The 20307-nt window shown below is 37.8% G+C and overlaps 1 protein-coding gene across 1 annotated transcript in view; it reads left to right on the forward strand.

Moving 5' to 3' along the window:
* Positions 1-20307, forward strand: part of XPR1 (xenotropic and polytropic retrovirus receptor 1) — a 219728-nt gene that overhangs the window by 102326 nt on the left and 97095 nt on the right. The window contains exon 3 of the mRNA XM_044000388.1: positions 10577-10678. Coding sequence (XP_043856323.1) covers positions 10577-10678 — 102 coding nt within the window. The remainder of the gene's footprint in view (positions 1-10576; positions 10679-20307) is intronic.

Genomic DNA, 20307 nt, shown 5'->3' on the forward strand with positions numbered 1-20307 from the left:
ACTTTATTTGGTTGTGTTCTCCAGGATATTTTGAGGTATGTATATTGTATTAATGAGACTTGTCATTTGTTAGTCCATGAAAAATAATGAGATTCTGGTGTATATAATTCAGTAGTTCCTAGATTTTTTTTGATAGTTACTAAATTATTTACAACCTTCTGAGATATATAGCCTAATTGCCACCATATCTTTGCATATATCCATACTGATCACCATTTTGCATTTCATAATATTCTCTATCTCTTGTTTGGTCATAAATTCTTCATCTCCATAGTTCTGAGAGGTAAACTATTCCTTCCTCTCCTAATTTACTTATGGTACCACCTTTTATGCCTAAATCATGTACCCATTTTGACCTTCTTTTGGTATATGGTGTAAGATGTTGGTCTATGCCTAGTTTCTGCCATACTATCTTCCAGTTTTCCCAGCAGTTTTTGTCAAATAGTGAGTTCTTATCCCAGAAGCTGGAGTCTTTGGATTTATCAAACAGTAGACTACTAAAGTCATTTACTACTGTATTTCCTGTAACAAAATGTTCTTTAAAGGGACAAATAGGTGGTAAATATTATCTCTTTGCTTCTAAAAGGTAAAACCTCATGGACGATTCAAGTGTATTCGAACAAGATTTTCTTAAGGTTGTAAGTCTGCCAGAACCCAGATGAATAGTAAGTATAGGAAAGGAAAAGCTTCTAAGCCCCTTCTGGTGCTTCCAGATGAGATGATAGAACATGTCTCTCCACCAACCTTCTCCATGTAGATACAAGCATCAGTATCCAGATTGGGAGGAGAGGGCAGGGAGGAGGGATGTCACATGCCAAGTCTTAGACAACAGGGTGATTTGAAGTTGGAGGTCGGTTTGCCCTGTATTATGGATAGAAAGCACTTCACTTCTGACACCGTTTCCTGACAGCAGTCCCATTTTGAAACATCTTTAAAGATTGAAGAGCACTGATTTAGCCACGACATATGTGATGGTGGTCGGTCTTTTCTGAATTCATGATTGGTCTATTATGGAAATTCAGCCTTGGCATATATTCAAGGTCCTCAGCAGCCTCATTTGCACGTGATTTTAAGAGGAAGATTTATGTGCATCCAGGAGTGGGTGGGGATTGGGAGGAATAAGAGGAGGATTCTCATAATTAACATAGTATAAGGATGAGATATAGTCAGTGGACTGGCTCAGGGAGAGGAGAGGTAGTATTGGGTACTAAAAATTATCTTGAAAAGAACTTTGGAAGAAGCTTTTGTTTATTACCTATATGGTTTTGGATCCTGAATTTATGGAATATTGTTTATGATCATATTAGCTTTTTGGCTGGTATATCATACAGTATTCTTTGAGCATGAGGTCCCCTATGTACTGCTGCCTAGCCAACCCTTCCCCATCTTTCATATGTGAAGTTGATATTTTGAATCCATTGGTACCATTTTAAATTTATCTTTTATATTTCATCTTATTAGATTTGTTTTTGTGTTATCTGCCCATTTGAGGAGAATCCTATTGTTTCATCTAAGTCTGCTAGAAATATTAAACAGCAAAGGTACCCTGTGGCATTCTTTAAACTATCTTATTATTCTAAATTAAGTTTTAGGTTTTATTGATCTGTTCTTTTTAGAAAAAGATCATTATCACTTTCCACTAGATCTACCTTACCTTTAAATAATAAGTTTAGTTAAATAACAGACCCACACATGGCTGAAAATGACTATTTTTTATGAGTCTGCCACCTTTTTGCTGAGGCAGGACCTATGCTTTACATGACTGACCGTTGTTGATCAGTTATCAAATCTTTTAGTTTTTTTTTTTTCCTTTACATGATTGTTACCATGTAAATTGTTATACTTTGCTAGCTTTACTGTACATCAGTTCATATAAATATTCCCCAGTTTCTTTGAATTAATCATTTATTATTTCTTATGGTATAATATCTTATTACATTCATACACCACACACCTTTCTTTGGTACTACAAAAAATGTCTCTATAAATAATTTTACATGTGAAATCTTTCCCACTGTTTGTCAAGAAGCATTTATCAAGCACTTACACATTAGGTCCAACTTTAGAGCTAGAAAGAACTGTCTAGTGCAACCCTTTCATTTCATTTTAACAAATGGAACCCAGGGAGCCTAAGTGCCTTGCCATAGGTCACATAGGGAATATGATGTTGAGAAAGGATTTGAACCCATATTTTTTACTCCCATGCCACTTGTTTTTCTACTGTAGTATGTTGCCTGTGTGTGCCAAGCCTAATGGAAAACACTGCAGATGCAGTGGACTTTACTGGTTTTAAGGGGCTCTGGGTCCCTTCCAAGGTGTATTTCTCTTCTTTATAATTTTAATCCATGAAGATTTTTTGTTCTTGTATTAGTATTCTGTTTAGTACATGAATTAAAATTTCTAGTATGTATACCTTGTGGAGAGATTATTTAGGGTGCTATGACTAAAATTAAGGTAAGCTGAAGCATAAAGTTCTAAGCATGTTCAGTTTATTGGTAAGTACAGCAGTAACCAATAAAAAGGTGTTTGTTTTTTTAAGCTCTTTAGTTAAGCCAAAAGACCACAACAATAGGGCTTGTTGTTGTTGTTCCGTCATTAAGTTGTGTTTGACTCATCGTGACCCTATGGACCATAACATGCCAGGCCCTTCTATCCTCCACTGTCTCCTGAAGTCTGTCCAAGCTCATGTTTGTTGTTTGTTGTTTCCATGACATGATCCATCTCCTCCTCTGCCATCCCCTTCTCCTTTTGCATTCAGTCTTTCCTAATAGCAGGGTCCTTAACAAGAGGCCTGTCTATTCATTATGCTGCCAGAGTATTTCAGCTTCAGCTTTAGCATTTGTTCTGCCAATTAATTAATTTCTTTTAAGTATTGACTGATTTGATCTCCTTGCTGTTCAAGGGATTTTCAAAAGTCTTCTCCACCCTGTAATTTGAAAGCTTGATTCTTTAGCACTCAAAAATCACCTTGTATTTATCTTGTATGTTTTTTGTACATACTTATCCATGGATTTATCTCCCCTTGTAAAATAAGGCTCCTTGAGAGAGCATTGTATCTTTCACACTTATCTTTGCTTTCCCAATGTCTTGCTCATGGTAGTTGCTTAATAACTTATTGGTCGTCTGGCTTGCATCACCTGCTACTTGTGTGACTTTGCCTGTCACTTAACCTCTGGGGACCTCAGTTTCTGTATCTGTAAAATGATGAGGGTTGGATTTATTTATTTATAACGTCTCTTCTTCTTCTAAATCCCATGGTGTTATTTGACTCTTTTGTTGGCAGAATTTTTACTGTAATTTGGTATCTTATATGGTCCAGAACAATTAGTACCAAGCCTTCTAATCATGTGAAATACAGGGAACAGTAAAATCTCTTTTTGTACAATGTTGAAAACTTTAAATGTCAACCTTGAATGTTATTTGGCTAAATTCCATTATTGAAACATTACAAAAGTATTATTTAATAGCTCTGTGTCATTTCACCTTGATATGCTAGAAACGTATTTCCCTTTAGTTTATAATTGCTTGCTTATTACCTTTCTGCTAACCATTTTCTTTTAATAATTATAGAAAATAATTAAAGAAAAATGAATTTGAGTAGTATTCATTCTCTTCAGGGAAATTAAGCCATCTGTGACCTCTTTAAAATAGATCCACCTTTGTACTCTAGGTTAGTATTCTTTTATGTGGAAGACTGTTCTTGAAGATAGTATTAGTTTAATAGGAGGAAGCTCGAAAAACATGACACATGAAGTTTTTCTTAGAAGAAAGAGGAAGAATTTCTGTTAACCCTTTTTTCAATATACATCCTACTTACTTCTACAAGAATAACTGGGATAACCATTGAAAAATGTAAACCGGGGCAGCTAGGTGGTACAGTGGATAAAGCACCAGCCTTGGATTCAAGAGGACCTGAGTTCAAATCCGGCCTCAGACACTTGACACACTTACTAGCTGTGTGACCCTGGGCAAGTCACTTAACCCTCATTGCCCTGCAAAAAAAGAAAAAGAAAACTGTAAACCAAGGTGAACACAAGTTGAAGATCATAGCCAAAGAGAATCAAATCAATGCTGAGACTAAGAATTAGGGGACAGAATTCACAGTTTATAGAACAGAGATGGTTGAATCCTAGATCTAGAACTGGAAGAGACCTCAGAAGCCACCTAGTCCAACATCCTCATTTGTAAAATAACAAAATGAACTAAACGTGCTTAAAAATCTTGCTCTTGGGGTGGCTAGGTGGTGCAGTGGATAAAGCACTGGCCTTGGATTCAGGAATACCTGAGTTCAAATCCAGCCTCAGACACGTGACACTTACTAGCTGTGTGACCCTGGGCAAGTCACTTAACCCCCATTGCCCCATAAAAAAAAATAAAGTATACTTAAAAAAAAAAAATCTTGCTCTTAAGGAACTTATATTCTATTGGGGGAAAAATTTACCCATAGGTGATGGGGCCGAAATTTAATATACGGAGCATTAATTGGGTGACTTGCCGAAATATTGGGGTCCCGGAAATAATGAGGGCCCTTTAGGTTCAAAGCTCCCTCCCCTCTGAACTGCCCTTTTAGATATTTCTCCCAGGCCAGTAAGAAAGTAGCCTTATAGCTTTTTCCCACAAAAGGATCAGATTTTATTACTTGGGAATTAATTAAACAACAAAGGTGAAATTAATAAAAATCAAAGATAAGGAAATAGGGAAAAAGAAATACAGATAAATTCTCCTAACTTTAAACTAAGTCTATGCAATCCCCAGATCATTTCCAATTAAGCTAATTCAAAGGAATGCAGGTTTTATTGTATTCACTCACCAAAACCTGGAAAGTCTGCTAGCTTTCTCGCATCACCAAGAAGAACAGAGAGAGAGAGAGAGAGAGAGAGAGAGAGAGAAATCACGCGCAAGCAAGAGAGAGCTTTCAAGCTCTCTCCACCAGAAGGGGAGGTCCTTCAAAAACTGCCTATGGAGAGTTCTCCTTCTGACCTCAGTAGCATACATAACTTCAGGGTGGGCCAGGTGTGGCCCCTCCCAAATGAGTCAGCTAAAACTCCAATAATTTTTACCACATAGGTAAACTACATTAAAATCACTTTCTTGGGGCACCTAGGTGGCGCAGTGGATAAAGCACCAGCCCTGGATTCAGGAGGACCCGAGTTCAAATGTGGCCTCAGACACTTGACACTTTCTAGCTGTGTGACCTTGGGCAAGTCACTTAACCCTCATTGCCCCACCCCCACCCCCCAAATCACTTACTCATCACAAGTGCCTGAAAGTCTTCTCTTTCACTGGATTCCCATTTTCTCCCCATTAAAATCACTTTCTGAAAAAGTAAGAAACTTGGCACACATTCAGTCTGTAAGTAAGGTCACTCAGGTAATAAGCCTCAGAGATGGGATTGTGCCACACTGGAGGGTCTGAGCACAACACAAATCAGTTAGTGGAACAACTAGCTTGATAAAAAAGCAAAAATGCCTTTATGTCCCAATTTCTATAGGAATTTTTTTTGAAAAATAAGATATTTGGGGAACAAAAAGGTTCTGTCCTTGAACAAATATACAATTAAAAATGTTTTATTCCTATTGAATAACTTTTGAGTGTTGATGTTGGATGCATAATCATTGGATTATGTAGTAGGAATATTACAGAAGCTGTATGATATAGGAAGTATGCTACTTAGGGCGGAACCCTTTAGTTTTGATTTATTCTGCTAAAGAGATGGGAGCAATTTAAGATTAGCGAATCTATGCCAGGTTTTTCACTTTCTAAGTAAGTTATTATTTTAATGTACTTAACCTGTGGATACATTTGTTGTTGTTGTTGTTGTTGTTGTTTTTGGTGGGGCAATGGGGGTTAAGTGACTTGCCCAGGGTCACACAGCTAGTAATTGTCAAGTGTCTGAGGCCGCATTTGAACTCAGGTACTCCTGAATCCAGGGCCGGTGCTTATCCACTGCGCCACCTAGCCGCCCCCATATACATTTTTTTCCCTAACAGAATATAAGCTATTTAAGAGCAAGATGTTTCATTTTCATTTTCGTGTTCCAGGATCTAGCTGTGTGCCTACAGAAGGCATACAGAATATATGCTAATAAATGCTGGTTGAATGGTTGAATAGGTACCTCCTGGTTGCCCTACTTTTTTTTGCCAAATGTCTTATAGATGTTTATATTATTCCATTTTGCTTTTTTATCAGCACTATTGAAGTTATCATGTTTTTTTTTTTTACCTGTATAAAATTTAAGGAGAAAATTTTATTTTTTAGTCTATAACATGAACTCACTCAACACTCTTTTTGTTGTTTTTGTTATCATGTCCCCAATGCATAGCATAGTACCTTCAGTTGAATTCAATAAATTTTAAGATTCAGTCATCTGGGTGCAGCTAGGTGGCGCAGTAGATAAAGCACTAGTCCTGGATTCAGGAGGACCTGAGTTCAGATCCAGCTTCAGACACTTGACACTTTCTAGCTGTGTGACTCTGGGCAAGTCACCTAACCTTGGTCTACTTCAGTTTCTTCATCTATGAAGTGGGGATCATAATAGCACCTACCTCCCAGGGTTGTTGTGAATATCAAATGAGATAATAATTGTAAAGTCCTTAGCATAGTACCTAGCCCAAAGTGATCACTATATAAATATTAGCTGTGATTATTATTATTTAATGTATGCAAAGTCCTGGATAAGAGATGAAGAAAAATTATTGCTAAGCAACAATCATAGACTGGGTAAGCTTAAGTAGCATAAATTTATAATTAGTGAAATCAGTTATCATTTTGTGACTTTCTGCATCAGAGCGGTCAGTCCATAATTGAGTGCAGAGAAAGAAGGTAGTAAGGATTACATAATTGGTGATTAGTAAGAATGGTCATTGTTCTATGTCAAAAGGTTAAAGGGGGGCAGCTAGGTGGCACAGTGGATAGAGCACCGGCCCTGGATTCAGGAGGACCTGAGTTCAAATCTGGCCTCAGACACTTAACAATTACTAGCTGTGTGACCCTGGGCAAGTCACTTAACCCCAATTGCCTCACCAAAAAAAAAAAAAAAAAAGGATAAGGGATTCCAAGTTAGTGTTGAATACATTCTTGAAATGACTGGCCCATGGGGTCCAGGTTGGGTAGCAATCCAGGAGAAAGAAAAATGAGACAATGGGCAGGATTCTGCAGCTTTGATGTTACAGTGGGGACAAAGGAGCAGGACTATTTGGTATCCAATAATTTTTAGTTAACCTCTCTTTTCTTCACTTTTCCTGATTGTACAATGAGGATAATAACAACGTGGTTGTTGTGAGGATCAAACAAGAGAGCATTTATAAAAAGTGCTTAGCACAGTGCTTGGCACATAGTAGGCACTATATAAATACTTATTCCCTTCCCTTCTCCAGCTTGGAGATTAACCAAAGGGTCTTCAGTGAAAATGGTTCTTCATTCTAACTTAGTCTTCATCAGAAATGTTGGTTTGAGTGTTAAGATCATAGAATCAAGGTCCTGGTTGTAGACCTAAGAGGAACCTCAGTGTTATCAGTAAATCCATGGGCATTTACTAAACTTCTACTATATGACAGGTACTGTGGATATAAAGACAAAAGTCAAACAGTTCCTGTGATTGAGCAACTTCTATCACTGAGACACAGGTACTTAAGTACATACATACACAATAAATACATGGTAAAGTTTTTTACCTCATGCAGAAGGTAGTGGTTATGTAGAGTTTTAAAGGAAACTTGGGATTCTAAAAAGAGGATGGAATACATGATGGGCATGGTTGATAGCCAATAGAAAGATATCAAGATAGAAAATAGCGTGTCATTGGTAAGGAACAGCAAGAAGACCAGTTTGCCCTGATCATGGAATGCGCAGAGTAGTATATAATCAGTGCTCAGTTCAGTTGTGGTCTAGTTATGAGGTACTTTAAAAGCCAAACCAAAGAGCTTGTATTTGGTAATAGAGCTAAGAGGGAGCCATTTGAGTTTATTGAGTAGGAAAATGACATAGTCAGACTGGAAGTTTAGAAGAATCATTTTGGTAGGTGTGTGAAAGATGGAGTGGAATGGGTAGAGGTTTGAGATGGGGGGACCAGTAAGGCCATCACAGTGGTCCCGGCAAGAAGTAAGATAGAATAGAGGAGTCCAGGATGATGCCAACATTCACAAACCTGGGTTACTGAAGATTGGTGATGCCTTCAGTACCAATAGCGGGATTTAAGAGAGGAAGGTTCTTGAGGAAAGATAATGAATTCCGTTTTGGACAGTGTCTAATAGTCAATCACATGTAGTTTAAGAACTCTGGAGAGAAAAGTGGGCTTACTCCATGGTTGTGGGAGTTATCTTCCAAAATGAAGATGATTATTAAATCTTTGGGAGCTGATGAGTTCATCAAGGGAAATAGTGTAAAGAAGAGAGAAGAAAAGAAGGCCCAGAACAGATCCTTGAGGAGTACCGAACGGGGGCAAAGAAGACCAAAAAGGAACTGAGAAAGTAAAGGAGGGTAGCATCATAAATACCCAGAAAGATGAGATCATTGAGGAAAGGAAGCTGGTCAATAGATCAGTGCTACAGGAAGGTAGAGAAGTGTGAAGACTGGGAAAGGACCATTTGATTTGGCAGGTAACTTTTCAACTGAGTGGTGAGATTTGACCACAAAGCCAGTTTGTTCATATGTAAAATGGGAATAATGATACTTGCACGACCTATTTCAGGGTATAATAAAAAGGGCATTTTATATAGAGCTAGAAATCCTTGGTTCAGATCTTGTCTTTGCCCCCTGTTACTTTTGGAACCTATGTGCAAATCCCTGATCTTAAGTGTCCTCATCTCTAAAATGGAATTAATAATTGCACTGACTACCCCAGAGAGTATTGTGTAAACTCAAACACACACATTAAGTATGAATTATTATGTAACTTGCCCAACGGTAGAGTTGGTTACTTCTTTTTTTTAAAAATTAATAAAGTATTTTTTTCCCGTTACATGTAAAGATAGTTCTCAACTTTTGTTTATACAAGCTTTCCAATTTCAGAGTTTTCTCCCTCCCTCCCCTCCCTCCCCCCTCCCCTAGACAGCAGGTAATCTGATATAGGTTTTATACACACACACACACACACACACACACACACACACACACACACACACACACACAAACATTAATCCTATTTCTGCATTAGTCATGTTATATGAGGAAAAACCTCAAAATAGAAAAAACAACAGCACCAAAAACAAAAGAAATAGGTTCATTCAGTATCTATACTCCACAGTTTTGTTTTGTTTTGTTTTTTAATTTGGAGATCCTCTTCTATCATGAGTTCCCTGGAACTCTACTGTACCATTGCATTGGTGAGAAGAATATAGTCCATCACAGTAGATCAGCACTCAGTGTTGATCAACACTCAATGTTGATGTTACTGTGTACAATGTTCTTCTGTTTCTGCTCATCTCACTCATCATCAGCCCACGCAAGACTCTCCAGGTTTCTCTGAACTCCTCCTGCTCATCGTATCTTACAGCACAATAGTATTCCATTGCATTCATATACCACAACTTGTCCAGCCATTCCCCACTTGATGGGCATCCCCTCAACTTCCAATTCCTTGCCACCATGTAAAGAGCAGCTATAAATATTTTTGTACATGTGGGTCCCTTTCCCCTTTCCATGATTTCTTTGGGAAAAAGACCCAAAAGTGGTATTGCTGGGTCAAAGGATATGGACAGCTTTATCGCCCTTTGGGCATAATTCCAAATTGCTCTCCAGAATGGTTGGATCAGCTCACAGCTCCACCAACAATGCATTAGTGTTCCAATTTTCCCACAGCTTCTCCAACATTTATTATTTTCCTTGTTTGTCATTTTAGCCAATCTGATAGGTGTCAGGTGGTGAGTTGGTTACTTCTGATTCCTAATTTTTTCTTCCTATCCAACTGAGCCTCTACTCTATTACGCAAATAATCACCTTGAATGAGTAATAGTTTTATTAAGCATGTTATTTCTTTTTTTTTTAAGTGAGGCAATTGGGGTTAAGTGATTTGCCCAGGGTCACACAGCTAGTAAGTGTTAAGTGTCTGAGGCCGGATTTAAACTCAGGTACTCCTGACTCCAGGGCCGGTGCTCTATCCACTGCGCCACCTAGCTGCCCCAGCATGTTATTTCTTGATAAAGAATGTTGATTACATTTATATTACTGCCTCCCTATCAACTCTAAATGAATCAGAAACATTTTTAAGAGTAGTTGGTAGGTAAACTTGAAACATTTGATTTTTGTGGTTGATTTAAACAGTTTGTGAAAATATTCTTGTTTAGTTGTGTTCGTATCTTGCACAGAAATGAGTGTTTAATTTGCTTATTGCAGAACAGTTTAACTTTATCATTGTTATACAATACCTCATGTAAATAAAAGTTTGTATCCTTTTGAGAAGCTATGATTTTTTTCTTGATATATTTCCAAAATACCAGAAGAGTTCATTTTCCAGAGAAATATTTTTATAATTTTGATTTTGAAGAGTTGAGGAATAGTGACAGAGAATTTCATTTCTTCCAGTTTTATAATCTTTTCAAACTTTAATTCTATACCAATTGTTTTTCTTGCATTTCAGTTACAGATGAAGATACGGTGAAGAGGTATTTTGCCAAGTTTGAAGAGAAATTTTTCCAAACCTGTGAAAAGGAACTTGCCAAAATTAATACTTTTTATTCAGGTGAGCAATATTTCTCTTTGGTACTACTTAAAGAAGAAGAAATTCTTCTATATCTGTGTATAAGCCAAATCAGTATCTTTTATTTAGGTGTAATAGCTTTTCTTTCAGGTATTATACCTGAAGGCTAATTCTTCTGATAGGAAAATAGAAGTTCTACTATATCATTTAAATTGGCTGAAGTTCCTAAATAATATTGCACCATTTTGGTTCTAAGTTCCTCAGAGTATACATTTAGTAGATAGTCAGCCATAGAATTTCATTGGTAGCATCCATTTATAAATGGTTGTATATATATTTTTTCAATCAGCTCTGCATCTCTGGTCTAGATTATCAGAAAGCACTGAAATTAAATAATTCTTACATAATGAGAAGATATTTCCACAATATCTATTTTACCCAATAAATGACTGAAGTTTAGTTTGTGTTAATGTATTTTAACTTGTCATTTGCATTAACTTTATTTTCTATTGGAAGGTCTTGGAAAAAGGTGGTTTTTGTAGTCAGGCATGGTTATGCATGTCTGTGCTCTCTACTGAGCCTGGTGGATTGAACTTGTGGTTCTCAGCTATAGTAGAGCTAAAGCTGATGAGGTGTCCACACTAAGTCCAGCCCCAAATACGGTGAGCCCTCAAGAGCAGATGGCTGCTAGGCACTGTGCTTAAACTCTGGGGAAGAGGGATAAACTGGCATAGACTGGAAAGAGATCAATCCAAAGCTTCCATTCTGATAATTAAAGGGATCAGGCCCATGAGTGGCTGCTGCACTTCCAGCCTGGGCAAGATACTTTCTTCTCTTCTGCCACCCCCTCCCCACCACCACCACCAAAAAAAAAAAAGATTTCTTTCTTTGTATTCCTCAGGCCATGGTCCTTTTTTCTCTTAGGCGCTCTATTGACTTTCTCATCTTTTTTATTGGCACACAAATTTTTTTTTTTAAGTGAGGCAATTGGGGTTAAGTGACTTGCCCAGGGTCACACAGCTAGTAAGTGTTAAGTGTCTGAGGCCGGGTTTGAACTCAGGTACTCCTGACTCCAGGGCCGGTGCTTTATCCACCGCGCCACCTAGCTGCCCCCGGCACACAATTTTTAAGTCAGAAGAAATTAGCAGCAAGCATGTTGAAAATTTTCAATGGTTTACTGATAACTAAGACTGCTTCTATGTTCCTAATCACTATTTGTCCATCTTCCTTTTCTCTTTCTCCATTACAGACATGGGAAGTGTGGTCTAGACTGGTTAGTCAGGGGAGGTGAGAATTGCTTGAGTTGTAAATTTAAGAAGGAAGTATGACAAAACAGTTGCATTCTAATTCAAAAATTCCTGCTTGTAGTCTACTGGATAATTTCCATTTTAATTACCAAAGAGGTTAAATCTGATGGAAGCCATTGCTTGCCCTAAAAAACTAACCACTGGATCCTAGCCTTCTTCTCTCCCAAATACACATACTCTGTCTTCTCTCTTGATATCCCCATGACCACTATACAGAGTTGATTTGGGTATTCAGTTAAACTCTTCTCTAATATTAACAAATATTCTTTTTTTTGTTTGTTTGGTTTTTTTATTTTTATTTTTGCGGGGCAATGAAGGTTAAGTGACTTGCCCAGGGTTACACAGTCAAGTGTCTGAGATCAGATTTGAACTCAGTTCCTCCTGAATCCAAGCTGGTGCTTTATCCACTGCGCCACCTAGCTGCCCCCATTTGGTTGTTTTTTATAGGCAAGTTCATTAGGTTTTAAGAATTAGAAAGAATCAGTACATTTATTTTCGTTTCCCTTGTTCACAGAAAGCACTGAAATTAAATAATTCTTACATAATGAGAAGATATTTCCACAATATCTATTTTACCCAATAAATGACTGAAGTTTAGTTTGTCCTATTAGACACCTGGTAGCTCCAAGCATATGCTTAATCTCATGATCCCCTTTGTATTTTACAATTAAAAACGAGAATGCCAAAAAATTTTTAAACAGGTACATGCATTGTTCTAACTAAGTTGTGGCCCTTACCTTAATCCTTCTTTGTGTTAAAATTTATATTATTACCAAAAAATTGTAAGAGCAGCCATCATACAGAAAGAGCCCTTCTAAACCTGCTCAGAGCAGTGATCTGTATTCCAGTCAAAGTCTAACCACTTAGTAGTAGGTGTAGGATTCCTATCAGTAACACCAAATTGTCACTGTACTTTACTACCACATAAACCATCTCATGTGTTTATAACTGACAGTAGTTAAGAAGATATATATATATATATATGTGTGTGTGTGTGTGTGTGTGTGTGTGTGTGTGTGTGTGTGTATATATATATATATATATACATATATATATATATATATATATATAGGGGGGCAGCCAGGTGGCACAGTGGATGAAGCACTGGCCCTGGAGTCAGGAGTACCTGAGTTCAAATCTGGCCTCAGACACTTGACACTTACTAGCTGTGTGACCCTGGGCAAGTCACTTAACCCCCATTGCCCTGCAAAAAAAAAAAAAAAAAAAAGATGATGATGATGATGATGATGATGATGTGTGTGTGTGTGTGTGTGTGTGTGTATGTATGTATGTATGTATTTTTTGCCCTAGATGACCTTTAATGTCCCTTCCCAGATCTAATTCTGTAAATATTTCCAGGATTTCTGGGGGATTCTTCAACCCTTCGTTAGTGATTGTGTTATATTGTTAACCCTGTTCAAGTATTTTTGGTAAGTCACAAAAGGAATATAGTTTTTGTTCCCTACCTTATCATTTGAAATATGGCATTTTATTTTAAAGTTTGGTGATGCTGTTTTCTGAAACTTTAGGTAGGTCCTCTTTATTTCCAAGGTCTGGGGCGGGGGTATGCAAGTGATACTAAAAAGCCATCAGAATTCATATTGAAGGCTATCTTTTTCTTCTCCATAAAGAGTACTTCATGACTACCTTACTTGACCGTCCCTCTGTGTATAAGCAGATGTCATCTCTTCCTCACGCCTTTTACCCACTTCATCCTTTTACCTTATGACTACCACTCATGCAAACTTGGTATTAGGATTGTTTGAAGGAATTAGGGAATGTTTCTTCTGTGGAAGAGAAAACTCAAGGAAAGGAAGGTCCAAGAGAGTCAACTTCAAATATCTGAAAGATGTTATGTGAAACAAGGATCAGACCTGTTTTTGACCCTAGAGCACAGAGCCAAAAGCAATCAGCAGATGTTGTAAAGAGGAATATCTAGGATTGGTCCAGTAAAAAATTCCTAAAAATTAGAGCTATCTCTTTTTTTTTTCTTTTAATAAAGTATTTTATTTATTTATTTTTTCCCATTACATGTAAAGATAGTTCTCAACTTTTGTTTATACAAGCTTTCCAATTTCAGATTCCCCCCTCCCCCCTCCCCTAGACAGCAGGTAATCTGATATATTATATATATGTATTGTGAGATTTAAAATTGGATATTAGATCATAAATCTCCCCTCTTTAACCTTTCCCTTAATTTATCTCCCAGACTAGTAAATGGAAGAAGCTTCTGGTTTTCTAGTTAGAGCTTTTATTGTATGGTAGTCACAAGGTGATGTTGATTAGAAGGATAGGAAAGTAGAAACACAATACAAATCATCTTAAGTCTAAGCTTAGTCTATATTCTGTATAAAACTCACCAAAAGAGAAGGCCACCTTTGGGGAGAGAGAGACCGTCTGTGCAGCGCAGTCAGGAGACCAGCAGAGCAGGAAAAAACTCCACTTCCGTTCTCTCCTTGCCTTTTAAGCTTGCACCCCGGAAGTGGAGTACTAGCAGGCAGTCTGACGTGCGCAGCAGGTGCACTGGCGTGCGTAGCTCATGCCTTTGGTCTCCTCCCCGAAAGGGTCGTCCTTAAAAAAAACTGGCGTCTTTCAGTTATCCTAACCGACTGTTAAAAAACTTTCATATTTTTTACCATAGTATATATAATACAATTAAACATTTCTGCATTCGTCATGTTATAAGAGAAAAATCAGAGCAATGAGGAAAAACCTCAAAATAGAAATACAACAGCACCCAAAACAAAAGAAATAGTATGGTTCATTCAGCATCTATACTCCACAGTTCTTTTTTTTTTTCCCTCCGGATTTGGAGATCCTCCTCCATCATGAATTCCCTGGAACTCTTCTGTACCATTGCATTGGTGAGAAGACTATAGTCCATCACAGTAGGTCAACACACAATGTTGATGATACTGTGTACAATGTTCTTCTGGTTCTGCTCATCTCACTCATCATCAGTCTACACAATACCCTCCAGGTTTCTCTGAACTCCTCCTGTTCATCGTTTCTTACAGCGCAATAGTGTTCCGTTACATTCACATACCACAGCTTGTCCAGGCATTTCCCAATTGATGGGCATCCCCTCAACTGCCAATTCCTTGCCACAACATAAAGAGCAGCTATAAATATCTTTGTACATGTGGGTCCTTCTCCCCTTTCCATGATCTCTTTGGGAAAAAGACCCAAAAGTGGTATTGCTGGGTCAATGCCCTTTGGGCATAATTCCAAATTGCTCTCCAGAATGGTTAGATCAGTTCACAGCTCCACCAACAATGCATTATTGTTCCAATTTTTCCACAGCCTCTCCAACATTGATTATTTTCCTTTTTTGTCATTTTAGCCAATCTAATAGGTGTCAGGTGGTACCTCAGAGTTGTTTTAATTTGCATATCTCTAATCATTAGTGATTTAGAGCATTTTTTCATATGGGAATAGATAGCTTTGGTTTCTTCATCAGAAAACTGCCTGTTCATATCCTTTGACAATTTCTCAATTGGGGAATGACTTGGATTCTTATAAATTTTATTTAGTTCCCTATATATTTTAGAAATGAGGCCTTTATCAGAAGTACTAGCCATAAAAATGGCTTCCCAGCTTTCTGCCTCCCTTCTAATTTTGGATGCATTGCTTCTGTTTGTACAAAACCTTTTTTAATTTAATGTAATCAAAATCATCCATTTTGCATTTTATAATATTCTCTATCTCTTGTTTGGTCATAAATTGTTTTCCTTTCCAAAGATCTGAAAGGTAGACTATTCCTTTCTCTCCTAATTTTCCCATGGTATTACCTCTTATGTCTAAATCGTGTATCCATTTTGACCTTATTTTTAGTATAAGGTGTAAGATGTTGGTCTATGCCTAATTTCTGCCATACTATCTTCCAGTTTTCCCAGCAGTTTTTGTCAAATACTGAGTTCCTATCCCAGTTGCTGGAGTCTTTGGGCTTATCAAACACTACATTACTAGTGTCATTTACTACTGTGTCTCCTGTGCCTAGCCTATTCCATTGATCCTCCACTCTATTTCTTAGCCAGTACCAGATAGTTTTGATGACTGCCACTTTATGGTAAAGCTCCAGGTTTGGTACTGCTAACCCACCTTCCTGTGCATTTTTTTTCATTATTTCCCTAGAGCTATCTCTCTTTTTTAATTAATAAAGTATTTTATTTTTTCCCGTTACATGTAAAGATAATTCTCAACTTTTGTTTATACAAGCTTTACAATTTCAGATTTTTCTCCCTCCCTTCCCTCCCTCCCCCCTCCCCTAGACAGCAGGTAATCTGATATAGGTTTTATATATATATATATATATACACACACATATAATAACCTTAATCCTATTTCTGCATTAGTCATGTTATAAGAGAAAAAAATCAGAGCAATGATGAAAAACCTCAAAATAGAAAAAAAACAACAGCATCAAAACCAAAAGAAATAGTATGGTTCATTTAGCATCTATACTCCGCAGTTCTTTTTTGTTTTTTTTTTCCTGGATTTGGAGATCCTCTTCCATCATGAGTTCCCTGGAACTCTTCTGTGCCATTGCATTGGTGAGAAGAATGTAGTCCATCACAGTAGATCAACACTCAATGTTGATGTTACTGTGTACAATGTTCTTCTAGTTCTGCTCATCCCACTCATCATCAGCCCACGCAAGACTCTCCAGGTTTCTCTGAACTCCTCCTGCTCATCGTGTCTTATAGCACAATAGTATTCCATTGTATTCATATACCACAACTTGTCCAGCCATTCCCCAATTGGTGGGCACCCTCTCAACTTCCAATTCCTTGCCACCACGTAAAGAGCAGCTATAAATATTTTCGTACATGTGGGTCCCTTTCCCCCTTCCATGATCCTAGAGCTATCTCTTAAAAGTAGAGTGATCTACGTTGGATGACAGTGAGACTCCCCTCACTGAGGCTCCTCAGGCAAAGGATATATGACTGTCCTTGTACTGGGAGGATCACAGTTGGGATTTTTCTTCAAATTTGGGTCACTGTACCAGATGGGTGAGGAATCTCTTCCTACTCTAAAATTCTGTGACTCTGTGTAGTAGAAAGAAGGCTGGACTTAAAGTCAAGAAAGATGCTTCATTGAGGCCCGAATCCTGGCATCTCAGATCCTTAACAACCCAGTTACAATATATTGATTTACTCCTGTTCTTCAGTCACTCTATGTCCAGGCCAAGCTATGATATAGCTCTATATTTTCCCACCTCAGCATTATTGGCTGATCATGAATACTGTGTGTATTTGTTCACCTTAGTCTTTGTAGGTATGGGGGAATATATTGCCTGTATACACATGTATACATGTATATTTATACACACATATTTGTATATGTACCTATAACAAATATTATATGTATATGTGTGTTTGTCTAGATATGGGTTTGTATACACACAGACCATTTTAGGAAATGACTTTACCAAAAGCTATACAAGTCTACTGTCTGATTGGCAATGAGAGGCTACAGCCTTTTCAAAAGAGAATGTTTCGGGGCAGCTAGGTGGCGCAGTGGATAGAGCACCAGCCCTGGAGTCAGGAGTACCTGAGTTCAAATCCGGCCTCAGACACTTAACACTTACTAGCTGTGTGACCCTGGGCAAGTCACTTAACCCCAATTGCCTCAGTAAAAGAGAGAGAGAGATAGAGAGAGAGAATGTTTCTCCCAAACCCCCAAACAAACAAAAAAACAAGGGGCAGCTAGGTGGCGCAGTGGATAAAGCACCGACCCTGGATTCAGGAGGACCTGAGTTGAAATCTGGCCTCAGACACTTGACACTTACTAGCTGTGTGACCCTGGGCAAGTCACTTAACCCCAATTGCCTCACCAAAACAAATAAAGAGAATGTTTCATCAAAGAAAACTGAGTCCTAAATATCCTCTTCAGTTAGTTAGGGAGAAAATTCAGTGTGGTGTAAATATGACAGAAAGGGAAATATTAATTTTATGCTAATAGTATTGCTATTATTCAAAATACAGGGTACACCCTCTCTCATTCCTTATGATGGTACAGTAAACAGAGCATTGGACCTGGACTCGAGAAAACTTCCATTCAGATTCAGCCTCAAACAATTATTGTGTGAACTTTGGCAAGTCAGTTAAACTCTGCCTCAGTTTCTTCATTTGAAAAGTAAGGATAATAATACCTCCCAAGGTTGTTATGAGGATCAATGGGATAATAATTGTAAAGTGCTAAGCACAGTTCCTGGCACCGCGTAAATGTTATCTATTATTTTGAGTAATATTTTCAAATATAATTATTTGCCATCGTCAGTTATGCCCATGTGAATATTGAAGTCATTGTTTATTAAAAGTACACTTTAGTATGATTTGTGAGGTCTAATCTAGCTCTTCATAGAATTTCTAGACTACATCACCCTCTGCAATAAATGTTGGCCCATAAGCTGCAAAAAAAAAAAAAAATCTTCATTGAGGAACGAAAGGGAATGACCTGGAAGGCTGCAGGTAACAGCTACCAGGATTTTGAATCAGTGGAAGAGACAAATAGCATGAACATCAAAGGAGGAAAGTTTACTGAGTGATAGAGGTATGAAAAGAACCTGGAAGTGGTGATGAAGAACAAGGAGTATTCCAGTTCTCTTGTTTCAGCCAGGACCCCAGGGGAATAAGTGAAGGTACACTAGAAAGTATCAGTCTATTTGCATAACCTAGTTTATGCATAGAAAAATTGATGTGTTTGGAAGGCTACTCTGTGCAGTCTACTTGTCCTATGTATAAAACTCAGATTAGTATGGAATGATCTATTTTTTGATGCAACCATGCTGATTCTCTGGCTTTTTCTAAACCATCACCATCTCTTTAATAAACTATTTTAGAATATCCCCCAAGAGTTAAAAACTAGCTCAACAGCCTCAACAGTGCATGTTATTCCCTTTCCTGCCTTTTGCCAGTTGTGGAATAGAGTAGAGAAGACTCTGTAGATAATCTCAGTATGTTAATTAAAATAAGAGATGAGGTCCTTAGATGATGGAAGGAAATGAAACATGAATAAAGGCACATAAGGACTTAGTATGTGCCAGGACCGTGTTAAGTGCTGGGGATACAAATACAAGCAAAGGAAGGATGGTGCTCTGGGAGTTTACACTTTCATGGATGAAGTCAGGGCCTAAAAGGACAGGTGGTGGAGGGAGGAGAAGAGGGAAGGCACTCTGCGTGGGGGGGGGGGGGGCATCAAAAGTCCAGAGGAAATCCAGAATGGGGTTGGGAGAATGAAGGTAGATCAGCTTTGGCCTCTCCACAAAATGGAGACTTCTGGAGGAACTCACCTGTAGAAAAAGTGGTACAGGCCCTGCACAAGGTTACTCATGATGAGAGGGCTAATGGGGGGGGGGGGCAGGCTATTTAAAGCAAGGGTGCTCCAGACACTGAAATAAGTTCCAGGAAGACAAGTTTCTGAAATCCAGAGGAAGTAGGGAATAGGACTGGAAAAATAAAACATTGCTAGACTGGGCATTTTGAGTAGAAAGCCATGGCACTGTCAAGGTAGGAGGCTTCTAATAGCTATTTGGGGTTCAATTGGGAGGCAGCCCAGTTGAGATTAGATAACAAAAAGTATATTAACAAATTGGTCTTTGTCCTAGTCAACGAAGTGATATAACTTATTCTCAATTTAGATTGTGATTTGCTACGCCATAAGCAGTTGCAGGGCAAGGATACAAAGTATTCAAGAGTATAAGACAATGTATAGTTGTATTTGGAAAAGCCAATGAATATGACCTTGAATATGAATATATATATATGTACATATAAAACATATATTTCAGATTCTTATAAACTAACAGCAAATATTTATTAACTTTAAATGTAAAAGATGAGAAATTGACCTACTTGCTTTTGTTATATTGTGATCTTTTAAAGGATTTTTCAATTTAGAACAAACTCTTAGGCAATGCTGGTTAGTTAGAGATCATATTTAAAATTTTTCCTTGTTTCTGTTTTATGAGGGAAAATATCTTTCTGAGAGAATATTGGCTATTTCAGGAACATTTGTTTTGACCAGTGCTACAAATTTCTGAATTATCAGTTAGTAGTCAGCTTGGGTCTTTGCTCCTCTGTTTGTGTGGTGTGCTTTTTGGTGTAATTAGTGCAATGAGTACAGACTGATGCAGTCACCAGACTTATTTTTTGCCGTGTCAGGGAATAATAGGTGATATGAAGAGTGTGATTGACAGAAATAGAATTTGGTACTTGTCCTAGACAGCATCAATTTTCTTCTCAGTATTAGACAAGGTATTTTCACTTACATTCTTTTGTCCCCAGACATCAGAGCCCATAAGAAATAGTAAATAACACAGTGTCAGTTTCAGCCTGTTTTTCTTGCTCCCAAATGCATTTT

The sequence above is a fragment of the Dromiciops gliroides genome, chromosome 4 (assembly GCF_019393635.1).
Source record: "Dromiciops gliroides isolate mDroGli1 chromosome 4, mDroGli1.pri, whole genome shotgun sequence".
NCBI lineage: Eukaryota > Metazoa > Chordata > Mammalia > Microbiotheria > Microbiotheriidae > Dromiciops > Dromiciops gliroides.